The sequence below is a fragment of the Paralichthys olivaceus genome, chromosome 13, assembly GCF_024713975.1.
Source record: "Paralichthys olivaceus isolate ysfri-2021 chromosome 13, ASM2471397v2, whole genome shotgun sequence".
Taxonomy (NCBI): Eukaryota; Metazoa; Chordata; class Actinopteri; order Pleuronectiformes; family Paralichthyidae; genus Paralichthys; species Paralichthys olivaceus.
Window position 1 is genome coordinate 17,979,839 of NC_091105.1, and position 11,921 is coordinate 17,991,759.

Consider the following 11,921-nt stretch of genomic DNA (forward strand, 5'->3'; position numbering starts at 1 on the left):
GTGTGTGTGGAGGTGTGGAGGGTCAGCTGGTGTTGTGAATCAGGCCGCTGAAATGTCAGACACGGCTTCTTCACAACACCAGGGTTCCTCCTCACCACTTCCGGCTGGGATACCATCTCTCCTCAAAGACTGTCGATTAGCTTATGGCCGCTATGTGTGTGTTCCATAAATGCTGCAGGAGAAACGGAGGCTGTGACGACACCTGATACCTCATCCATACCTGAAAAAACTGTAAATTGTATAAGTAGTTCTTATGTGTCCAAAGTTGCTAAAATACAGATTTGCCATTTTAATGTAATTAAATTTAATTTCATCAAGAACTTCTATTCTAACCCTATTTGAATCCTCCCCATTCAATAGCATATTAACAATTTACATTATTGTTGCAAGCAAATACAATCATTTTTAAGTGCTTATCAACGTAATTGTCAGCATCTATTGTTAACTAATTATATATTTTCTTCATGAGTTTTCAACACGTCTAGAATCCAAACTGTGAATGATTTATACATGTGTATATAAATGTTTGCGTGTATAATTTTACATCATCATGATAAGATCTTTAGACACTATGAACAATTAAAGAGTAATAATTATTAAGAGATACATGAATAAATATTTTTAAGTATGTTTGTCTGTTAATCTGTTGTTTTGCAGGTATTGATTTTTAAAGAATTCCTAAGACATGAGAGAATTTTTTTTTTCTTGTGTTACAATGTAAAAAACACATTGTAAATATTTGTAAATCACTTGTTTAGACGTATTGAAACATTCTTATTGAACACTGTTGGCCTGAATGGGACTTAGTCTTGCATGTAGTGCTCAGACAATGGCTGGGCTCTGTCCATACATACATTAACCGCTGTCAGCAGTGTATTTGTATGTGCACAGTCTGTATAGATTTTAGTCTTGGCTCTGAAATGAGATACAGTGAATGTTTGACCTGTAAATAAATGTCTCATGACTGAAGCAGCAATCCGTGTGTGTGTGTCTGTTTCATTATTAAAGCTCAACACTCATTGGAAAGTTCTCTACCTTCATATACTTTCTTACATGATAAAAAAAACCACACATTATTGCATTGTAAAGCTTTTACTATATGACTCACATGCACACACACTTTGCTGTCTGACAAAGTGAGTGATGATCGCTCCATGGACAATTACAACCAGTCAGAATGTAGCATGAACCTTGACTGTCAAATGAAAATGATAGGTAGTAGAGACAGAGATGGAGATAAATAAAACACAGAGATACAGGCAGTGGAAATAGCATTGCAGACTCATTGCACCTTTAAGGAATGTCACTTAACAATGCTGCACAACATCACACACTAGTCTTCTTAATCTGGGATACTTCATTCAGGTAGGCGATGAATAACTTGGTTCCCTCGATGTAGTTGTACCTGGGAAAGGAAGAAAAGAATGAGACAACTAAACTAGTTGTCTGTTGAATGTCCCTGTAGCATAAATCAAATAAGACTTACAAAGCTCTACAGAAGCTGACTGACATATTTTTACAGTATTTTTAATAATATATATATATGTTTTATTCTGATATTTATGTTTGTATAGAGTCCACTATGATCTTGTAGCTTTTTAGCCATTTATCCTGTATATTCTCCAGGTTTCTCTGGCTACAAGCATACACACACACATACAAGGTTAAAGGATAGTGGGAGATGAAGAGAGGAAAATACTGCTTGAGGTGCAGATTCCACACCAATGAAGGCTTCTTTTAAAACCTAAATGAACCATGAAGAAATGAGCTATGGAGTCAAACCTGCTCATTTTCTCATTCTGCGAGTGCAGCCCATCATCAAAGCCTCCGATGGGCATCATGATGATGCTTTTCCCTGTCACATCCTGGAAGGTCCTGGCGATAGGGATGGTCCCGCCCTCACGAATCAGATCGGGATCCATGTCAAACACTGCAGACGGGAGGACATTTTATAATTTTAATGGAAATGCATTCTCAGGTAGCACAAAATAAAACAGACAGACATTTGTATGCTTTATGTGTAATTTAAGCAAATATTACCTGAGCACTTTATGCCTGAGTGAGCACATTTCAAACACAAATATCAAACACTTAATAACACAAATAAATAAAAAAGAACATTAAGAGCAATGTGAGGAGTCATAAAAGAGGCCAAAGCTGTAATATAAAGTAACACCATGAAACCACCTCCATAAAAGTTTAGTGTGAAGCCAGCTAACCTCTGCAGCCGTGTTCTTCCAAACCTCAGAGCCCTGTGGCAAAGATTTAATTGAACCATCTTAAAAAAGCTGCATGAACCAGGCCGAACATCTCAGGCTGCAATGTTAACTCAAGGTTAAAAGGTTAATCATGCATCTTAAGGAACCTGTGAGGTATAAAGTCATTTCTGAAACAAGGGGAATAATGGCAGCTGTATTTTCTGTATACTGTCACACATGTCTTAACAAGAAATTATACAAGCAAAACTGATTTCTTTCTTTGGCCGTACATCAATATGGCAGTTAGAGTAATGATGAGTGAATACAATAATGGGGGGCGGAACTATTTCTAATTTGGGTGTATTCAGTGGTGAAACAGAATTTGATGTGTCCATAATATAATATTTTAGAATGTATTGTATTGTATCATTAGATCCTACCCTATTGGTTGGGATCAGTAAAGTACATTCACTTAAGTAAGGGGTGCTGGTAAATTACTAATTGCTATGCTACATTACAGAGAAAAAGATTTTGTAGAAAAAAGATTAGATTAAAAAGTTACACTAAATATAAATATATATATATATAGGCTCAGCAGAGGCTGGAAAAAACATTGTCTTTAAAACATCTGTTTTCTCAACATCCATGAAAAAAGTATTAGCACAGAATTTGGTAAAAGCTGTTTTTTTGGGAAGAAAAGAATGAATATGCCCACATAACAAAACATAATAGAAACCTGGCTCTCAAGAGGAGACAGAACAACATTCTGTATTTGTATTATTACTGCTTGTATCATTTTATATCTTTTTATAGTTTGATTATGTAGTGACGTTTCAGTTTGCTTCAGCTCTACTACAGTATCTGTACGAAGGATTTAGATGCAGTGCCTGCGGCTGAATGCTGGTGAAGAGCTGTACCTCTCTTGACAGCAGCCTTCCCAGCCTCATAAAGAGGGTGCTGAGTGTCCACCAGCCAAGGCTTAGCTCCAATCACCATGGTGACTTTCAGCTTGTTAGGACTCTTCCTCTTGGCGAACACAGAGTGAAGGTAGTCAGTTACCTAAAGCAACAAAACAAGGAGATAAAGAGCAGAGAGAGGAGAAGGAACAATTAGCTTAGTTTTCAAAAGAGAAAAATCAAAGTGTGACAGCAGAGCATTCACGTCCTGTTATACCTGTTTCTTGACCATTGCAGGCTCCATGTTGGGAACCTGTCTAATGGAGAACTTAGCCGTAACCTTAGCTGGGATGACTGTCTTTGTGCCTGAGTCGGAGAAGGCCCCCTCAATGCCATGGATGGTGACGGTGGGGTAACGCCACACGTGGGCCAATAAGTCCACCTGTAGGAAACACAGGAGAGAAATTCAGCTGTCAGACCATATCGAGACTGTCTCAGAGAGAGAAGAGAGACTGAGACACACAAAGAGAAAGACTGAGACCGAGTGCGTCAGGCTGATTTATGTTGAGTAATGGAATTGATGTTTGTTGTTTTGATTTAATATTAATAAAAAACAATGAAACCGGTGAGTGGCTGTCGTCTGGCTGATGTTAGGTGACCCGTGGTGGCCAGGGACGTTGTCACAATCATAAATGATGTCCCTTTTCGTAACGATTGTCTCACCTTGTTGCTGTACATGAGCTGGTCAACCCCGATCTTGTTCTTGTAGTTGTCCATGTCGAACTGGATGTCCTGGTACATCTTCCACTCCTCATCAGAGAGGGGAGCCACAGCCTCCCTGATCCCAGGAATCAAGATGGTACCACTGGGGCTGATCAGTGTATCTGTGGAGCAGAATAACACAATGATGGACCTCTCCTCATACATAATTAACAACAGAGTAAAGCTTAAGACTTTAAAACATCATAGTTGCATCACAATTAGTAGTTGGCATATGAGTAAGGTCGGGTACCTGGAGCCAAAATGTTAAATAGACCTATGAAAACAAATCAAAAACTGCATTCATGTAAAATTAAATGTATGCTTAACTACAAATTATTGTGTTTGGTTGTAGTTCCTCATGATAACCTTTACAACACTTGGCCAGTTCTGTTTCAATTAAGTTCTTGTACACAGGACGTTTCTGACATGCTATCATTCATATCCAAACACTGGGTAACTGTGTCCTGTTAAAATCTGCAGAATTGACCCGCAGTTTGCCTGGTTTGCATGGTTTGCCATGCATACACAATGGAGCAGGAGATTCACTGCACAGACACATTCACAACAGCATCAAATCCTCCACATTATTCAGGCAAGAGTGATTTTTTTCTCATCTTTTCTTTCAAAGGAGACTCTTAAGAATTGTTTTACATTTCTAAGAAAATTAAAATTCAGTGAAAAAAAGATTTCATTTCCTTTTACCGGTGATTTTGAGAAATATGTTTCTTACCTAAAACTTTTATCACGCAGGAACTTTAAAAAAGAATACCATGTTCTGTCTCTATTATGAACATTAGGTGTACATGCTGTTAGATGACTTGATTAAATCACTGACTAATTATTACTCTGTCTCTAAATACAGGTTTGCATATTCAGGGAATGTCATCGTGATTGCAACTGTAATGCTGTATGATTGATCCCATGTATTTGTTCATTATGTGGAAAAAGAAAATAATAAAGAAAAGAAAAGAAACAAGACAGGATGGCCTCATTATTCAAGTGTGTCCTACTGAGCTGTGATAAACCCCCACATGGCTGCAGTCACATTGTATTGTTTAAACTGTAATTATGAGCAGCCAAGTGGCAAAAAAACAAAACATTTCTGTCTCCGACTTTTAATTCCGAGTCAGAAATATTGTGAATGTCTGACAATGACAATATCACTTGCTGAAAAGAACTAAAGACATGTCAAAAACCTATTGGCAGAATAGCTGCTTATTAAAATGAAATCCAATTTTAACAGATACAATAGAGTCAGCTAATTTAGTTTTACAATGTTTATTATCCTGCAGCATAGCTGTACAAGCAGGGTAATGTGTGTCTGTGTGTGCATGGACAAAATATTAGCTACTTAAGAGTTTATCTCCAGACGATTCACTTTTGCAGCTGAATTGTCAAAGGTCAAGGTCGACAAAAATATGGTTAGAAAAATAAAATGATGCTTATATTGATAAGAAAATTATTACCCTTATGATAAGTGACATTATTATGAAGTCGCAAAGAAAAGTGACATCACGCATAGTTCAAAAATGCCTTTTTCTAATTATCAGCATCCTGTAGGACTATAGACATGGCCTAAAGCTGACAAAGAACAATCCTACACTTCGTAGGATTGATGTCATGGTGACATTTACAGTGACAATATTACAATATAAAAAAGTTAGCATGACTTATTGGGGTATCTCTGATTCTTTCCATTTGTATCCAGGTTCACTTGCTAAGAATACGTAACACAAACGTATATGTAACACAAATAACAATGTATTGCATATATTGAGTGGGTACTGGGACAGATACAGTGTATCTCAACATACTTGCTGTGTGTTAAAAGTACATAAAAGTATAATACAGTGTTTCATGAGAAGGAATGAATGAAATAGTCTGTTGTAGATTATACACTTGTAAAAATAAACTCACCGAGAATGCCAATAAGGTCAGTCATTGGTTCAATCACGGCTCCTCCATACACTCCAGAATGTAAATCCTGTTTAGGTCCTTCTACCTGCAAACAGAGGAACTCTCACCATGAAGCAGCAGCACACAGGTACAAACTGAGTCTGTGAGCTGAGAACGACAAACAGTTTGTTCAAGTCAGATATTCACGATAACCAACCTCAGCAAAGAAGTAGCAGTTGCCTCTGGTGCCGTAGGTCAGAGCGGGTCGTCTGCTGAGCCAGCCGCAGTCTGAGATGATAATGTAATCCACATCAGAGAAGAAGGTGTCTCTCTGGGCCAGGATCATGGCGTCCAGGCCGTTAGAGCCCGTCTCCTCCATGCCCTCGATGACAAACTTCACATTCACCGGCAGCTCCTGGTGAATGAGAATGAAAGAAGTGCTATTGACATTAGATGCGTTTGGCACTGACTGACTGTGACAGCCAGTAGTGAGGTTGGAGGGTGAAGTAGTGGAGGAGAGCCTCATCATTTCTAGAAGACAAACAAGCCTTTTTGAAATTGTTATGGTGCAGCGGGTTTTGCAGACTGTTAAAAAAAGCCATTTGCTTCATTTTATCAACACCTACACAGACTTCCAGCATCTGGCTGATGCCTTTTGATGTGCATATTCAGCTGTGGTGTTTTCTCACAAGACAATGTCTCAGCAAGGATAGTGGGAACAGACTGCTGCAGTGACTTTGCAGAAACAGCAGTGACTTTGCAATTTGGCTGAAGCTCTCCTCTCTTACTAGCCAGAGGCTGCTCTGTTTGTTCCTTCTAAATCTCTGGAGTAGTTTACTTGACTAAAACATTCTGCTTAAATATATGGGAGTTGTCTCCTGAGTCTATCTTGCCTGTGGCATCTCTTTCTGTTTCCCTTTTCCCTTGTAGTCCAAGTCTTTTCAAGAAAAAGATTATTTGCAAATATGTGCTCTAATCTGTCCTTACCTCTCAGTTGAGGTCACGGTGCCGCCACAGCTCCCTCGCATATTTCATTCTGTTAATCTGTGGCGTTAAAGAATCGTCCAATATAAGAGCGGTGCTGAACTTGAGCTCACCATGTTGAGGGCCTGGTAAGCCTCCACAGCATGGATCCAGGCTAAAACTGGGGCCTTGTTGTCTGATGCTCCTCTTCCATACAGGTTACCTAAAGGCACAAGAGATGAATGTAAAAAATAATGGTAGCAGTCCCTTTGAAGCCGTTTCCAAGCAGCTGCTGTGCTCTGCTAAAATCTTGATTTTATAACTTTGACATTGTCCGACATTATCAGCACATTCTCAAGTTAAAGACAATGGCTGTTGGGATTTTGTGATGTTGGCAAAAAAAAAAAAGTAATTTAAATTTAACCTGATCAGCTAATATTTGATTTGATATACAGACTTCAGGAGTTTGTTTTATGATATATTGTTACATTTTTATATTTTCACCTAAAATCAGTCTTGAAGATCAACAGAGTTTGGCTACACAGTTTGAACTGGTAGAGTCGACAGAGGAGTTTTAAGGAACTTACCACGGATGTCGGTCAGGTTGTACGGATCCGTTGCCCATCCGTCCTCTAGCTTCGCTGGTTGGACGTCCACGTGCCCGTAGACACACACTGTGTGTTTGTCGGAGTCATTGCCAAACTGAGCTGTCACCACTTTCGGCAATGCCAATGTCTGACCATTGGGAAGCTGCAAACAATAAAGGAGACTTAACATCAGCGTGAACTGCTGCACTGATACAGATAAATAACTTTACATCCCTCAGTCATTCACATTTTGGAAATATTTGATGCAACATGCTCTGGTTGTTTATTCGTTTTTACAGGAAAGCTCAATACAATCTCAATTTGTGCATATTTCTCAAATATTGATGAATTTCAGTCCTTCGCAGTTATTAAGAGTATATGACAGATAATCAGGAGGGCAGAGGTACTTTGTGTCAAAAGATCATCTGCTGCACTTCATGTTTTGGTCTTTATTACTGGAACACACCTCATGTTTCATGAAGCAGCGTATGAGGAGGTCACCTGATTCCTGCCTCCACTGTCATCCTCCCTGATGAGCCAACCTCATCATTGATTATACTCAGAGCTCTGATATCTCAGACAGTACACATGAGCTCTGTCACTGACCTCTTGTTCTCCGATGTCCACCAGCTCCACAGCCCCTCCCATCAGCCTCAGCTTCTGAGCCGTCATCTCCATCATGCGGTGCAGGTCCGGTCTCTTCAGGACATTACTGGAGTCACTTTCAATCGCAACCCAATCCCGCAGAGCCTAAAAAAGACACACAGTGCACACAAGACGTGTACATGTAATCAGCTATGTCTAATCCTCCTAGCATCCTGTAATGTGATATAACACGACTGCTGTAAACGGCTAGAGTCCAGTGACCAAAAGATGCCTTGATTTACTCTCCATGAAACAGTGCTTGATATACTGCCACACTGCCACCTTTAGCCAAAGCTGCCTTTATTTCCCTGAGTAGTTGAAATCTGCAGCCAATACTGATGACTCTTGCATGAAGCATTTTGGAATCATGTGTCTCCCTCTTTGACAAATGAGGGAGACACATGTGTCTCCATGTGGCTTCAGATTTTCAAAATGATACCGGACATAAAAAAAGCCTATTAGAAAAAAGAGGGGGTGGAGGTTGTTAACTTTGAGGAAGAATTCAAGACTGCAAAGCAACAGCACCACCTAGTGTCTAACCCAGATTAATTTCTGTTGTGTGTAGCGAATACAAGTTTCAATGTTTATGAAAGCTGCAGTATTGTATAGATGACTGCTTCTGTTTGAAGCACTATAGCATCATCCAGCTTTTTTATATTTTCACTATCAAGATATTTGATTACTTGTAGCTCCTTGCCAGTGACACTTAATGATGAGGTTTATAGTGAAATCTGTTTTAAAGAACATTAAGATCGAGTTTGTATTCCTCTTTTACTGTTTTTATATTATGATGTGTTATATCATATCATAGTATATAGTATTTTTTCTTTTAATATGTCTTCTTGTGTTTGTATTTTCTAATGTTTTTTTATTATGTCATTAGTCTACCTGCTGCTACGACACCTTAATTTCCCCCATGGGGGATTAATAAAGTCATCTATCTATCTATCTATCTATCTATCTATCTATCTATCTATCTATCTATCTATCTATCGATTGATCTATCTATCTATCTATCTATCTATCTATCTATCTATCTATCTATAATCGTCTTGGAGTTCAGTGGGTATATCAGAAATGCATTTTAATGGATTTTCACTATCATGATATTGGATTACTTGTAGCTCCTTACCAGTGAGACTTAATGATGAGGTTTATAGTGAAATCTGTTTTAAAGAACATTAAGACTGAGTTTCTCAAATACTTGACGTCCTGAAAAACTGAGTTCAGTGCTTGAGCTCATCAAAGTGTGAGGAAAAATCGTGAGTACCTCTACGTAATCTTCTTCATGGCTGTCGACGTACTGAGCCAGCTCCGTATACTGGAAAGCCTGGACGGTGGAAATGACGAGGACGGAGAAGAGAAGTGGAAGATGCATCTGTGGGCAGAAACAGTGAAGAGTCATGATTTCATCAATGTTAAGAAACTTCCCTGAGGACAGTGAGCACACGCAGGTCTGCAGAGCTAGTGATGGAAATATTAAGGAATTGAGCTTAGATTCCACCAGCCACCAAAGAAATCACTAGGAATAACAAAGCTGTAAAACTTTCTGATTAACGAAGCATCGCGTTAGTTCATGCAGAACACGGATCATGTGCTCAGCTGCCAGCTACCGATAGGTCGCAGGGGCTCGTCAGCCACCGACCAATCACAGCTCGTTCTCTCACCAAAGCGGTGTCTTTAAATACGACCTCATCCTCACTGATCCCTGCTCAGTTACACTGTCACCTACTTGCCTCCACCTTTTAGCACCGAGTCCAAACATGGTCATGGTAAACGATATTCATCCTGCACATGTTCCCTGTTTTACCTGAGCACGCTGCTGGGCTCATCCAGGGAACAGCCAAAGACTGGAGCCTTCAGCACCGATCATGACTGTATCCACACTTGCAACACATGGGTAAATCATGACTTAGTGTTCCTGACTGAATTTCACTTTTTTTCTTTACCTATTCAATATTCATAGCAGTCACAGTAGTGTTCGAATTAACTTGATTATTTAATCGTCAATTTCATTATTGATCAATCTTCACACTCAAATCATTCAGTTTACAGTAAATCCCTTCTTGGTGGAAAATGTAATTTGAATACAAAAGTCATATTTAAGGATTTTTTATGAAATGAAAACGTGAAAGCCCACTTTATGTAATTCAAAAGTAATAAATGTTGAGTAAATGTATTTTTGTCCTTCCTCACACATTACTGCATATGCCACTATATATATGTATATATATATATATATATATATATATAGTGTATATTACATTATATTTGTACACCATTAAGAGAATAGTGCCTGTCTAATTCCACAGATACTCCATTCTCTCTCTAAGCAGTACACAAGGTCAGGTTATAGATAAAGGACCAACCAACAGAACATTGTAGTGTCTACGCTCAGGGAGTTTCATAACTAACTCAGAGGCACCAGACAGAGAGGCACCAACTTCAACTCCTTTTAGGAGTATGCATACTTTCGGCTTAATTATCCAATAGGATGCAAACACATGCATGTTGCATAGAGAGTGACATCAATTCTAGCCATTCATTGATGTGCTGTTAGAATGGGTGACACAAGTAGAGGAAGATATATGGGGAGGCAGTGGGAGACAGCTTGAGACTTGGTGGTGACAATTGCTCATGTTAGCGTTTTTATATTGTTGCACCTTCTGGTCTCCTTGATTCATCAAGTCTACAATCAAATCTTCTGCATAAGACATCAGCTGCTGCCTGAGTTCTCCTTTCACCAGCTTCCAGAAAACGTATAACTAAGTAAAGAACATAGACTCCTCATCCGAACTTTAAAATCACACAAATTCCAAGAAACAACATCAACCAACATTTGCTGGATGACCTGTGGTCTTACCTTTTCTCTGCCGGAGGTTTGTGTGTGTGTGTGTTTCAGTCTCCTCAGACAGGCAGACTGTGGCCCTCTGTTGTTTCCTGGACATTTATATACCCTCCCCTCATATCTTACTCCCACTGGGCCTCCAAGGGTCACACAGTCAAACATTTCCTGTAACTCTGCCAAGACAGCTGACAAATTAAATTTTTCTTGCTGACAGGTACAAGAATTACACTCAATCTATTGATTGAGTTCTCCAGGAATGCACAGAGGGGGTTCAGCAGGAACAAAAGCAGCAAAGTGAAATAACCAAACTCCTCTTGTTTTAAAATCTCCTCGCAAACCCCTATACAAAAGCAGAGCAGCTTTTCTTGTTCCATATTAGGGAGGCGTCCCGTCGTGCTGAATTTAACATAGAGCTACTTGTAAGCATTCCTAATATTAATCTGAAACTTTTTAATCCCATCAACTCTTCATGCTCATTGGATAAATTGTCCCCGCTAAAACTTACTTCCTCCACAGTGGGAGACAGGACAAGAACCTGAGGATTTGTCACACTCACGTTTTCATTTTCCATAAAGATTCAAATTAATCATCAAGAAACAGAATACTGTGATTGGACAGAAAAATTATTCCTGGTTGAAATAAAGACCAGTTGGAACAATGGCTTGTTGATAAGTAGAGACCAAAGGTGGCTCTGTGCAGTTAAAAGACTCCACACTGAATGTAGTTTGTTGCAGTGCCTTGCTGCTGCACTAATCAATGTAATATTTGCATATTTAAGTTAAGAGGGAATTCGCTGGATTGTTGCAGGGAAGTACCGATACCCACAGAAGTTCTCCAGGGCCTGATGCTTTCTTCTAGGAGCCCAAGTCCCATGTTGAAACATTTTGGAGTACAACTAAAGGGGCACAATTTAACTTGTTGTGTTTTTGCTTAATAAAGGAAACAAGAAGACATTTACAAACTAAATGATTTAATTTAATATGAAAACTCCATTAAATCTTTATTTGTGTCTTTATTTATTTCATAATTATGTCATTATTATCTGTTGCATAGACAAAAACTGTTATCTGAGTTATCAAAGCCTTTCTGACAGATCCAATCTTCGACGTGAGGTTTCTGTCTACAG

The 11,921-nt window shown here is 39.0% G+C and overlaps 1 protein-coding gene across 1 annotated transcript; it reads right to left on the reverse strand.

Moving 5' to 3' along the window:
• Positions 1 to 1,073: 1,073 nt before the first annotated feature.
• Positions 1,074 to 10,972, reverse strand: cndp1 (carnosine dipeptidase 1). Its single transcript, XM_020091001.2, has 12 exons — positions 10,811 to 10,972; positions 9,218 to 9,325; positions 7,909 to 8,052; positions 7,303 to 7,465; positions 6,850 to 6,938; positions 5,970 to 6,167; positions 5,774 to 5,858; positions 3,818 to 3,978; positions 3,372 to 3,536; positions 3,116 to 3,257; positions 1,783 to 1,930; positions 1,074 to 1,405 (listed from the first exon to the last, which is right to left on the reverse strand). Exons 1-12 carry the CDS (start codon positions 10,955 to 10,957, stop codon positions 1,327 to 1,329), a joined length of 1,629 nt encoding a protein of 542 aa, XP_019946560.2. The 5' UTR covers positions 10,958 to 10,972; the 3' UTR covers positions 1,074 to 1,326.
• Between the last annotated feature and the right edge of the window lie 949 nt (positions 10,973 to 11,921).

Bases quoted from the DNA above. Each gene is read 5' to 3' on its own strand.
- cndp1 (XM_020091001.2), bottom strand. From the start codon at position 10,957: ATGTTTGACTGTGTGACCCTTGGAGGCCCAGTGGGAGTAAGATATGAG. The intron at 9,326-10,810 runs GTAAGACCACAG...TTCTGCCCACAG, and splicing joins AAACCTCCGGCAGAGAAAAG to ATGCATCTTCCACTTCTCTT. The intron at 6,168-6,849 runs GTGAGCTCAAGT...CTCATTCACCAG, and splicing joins CTTACCAGGCCCTCAACATG to GAGCTGCCGGTGAATGTGAA.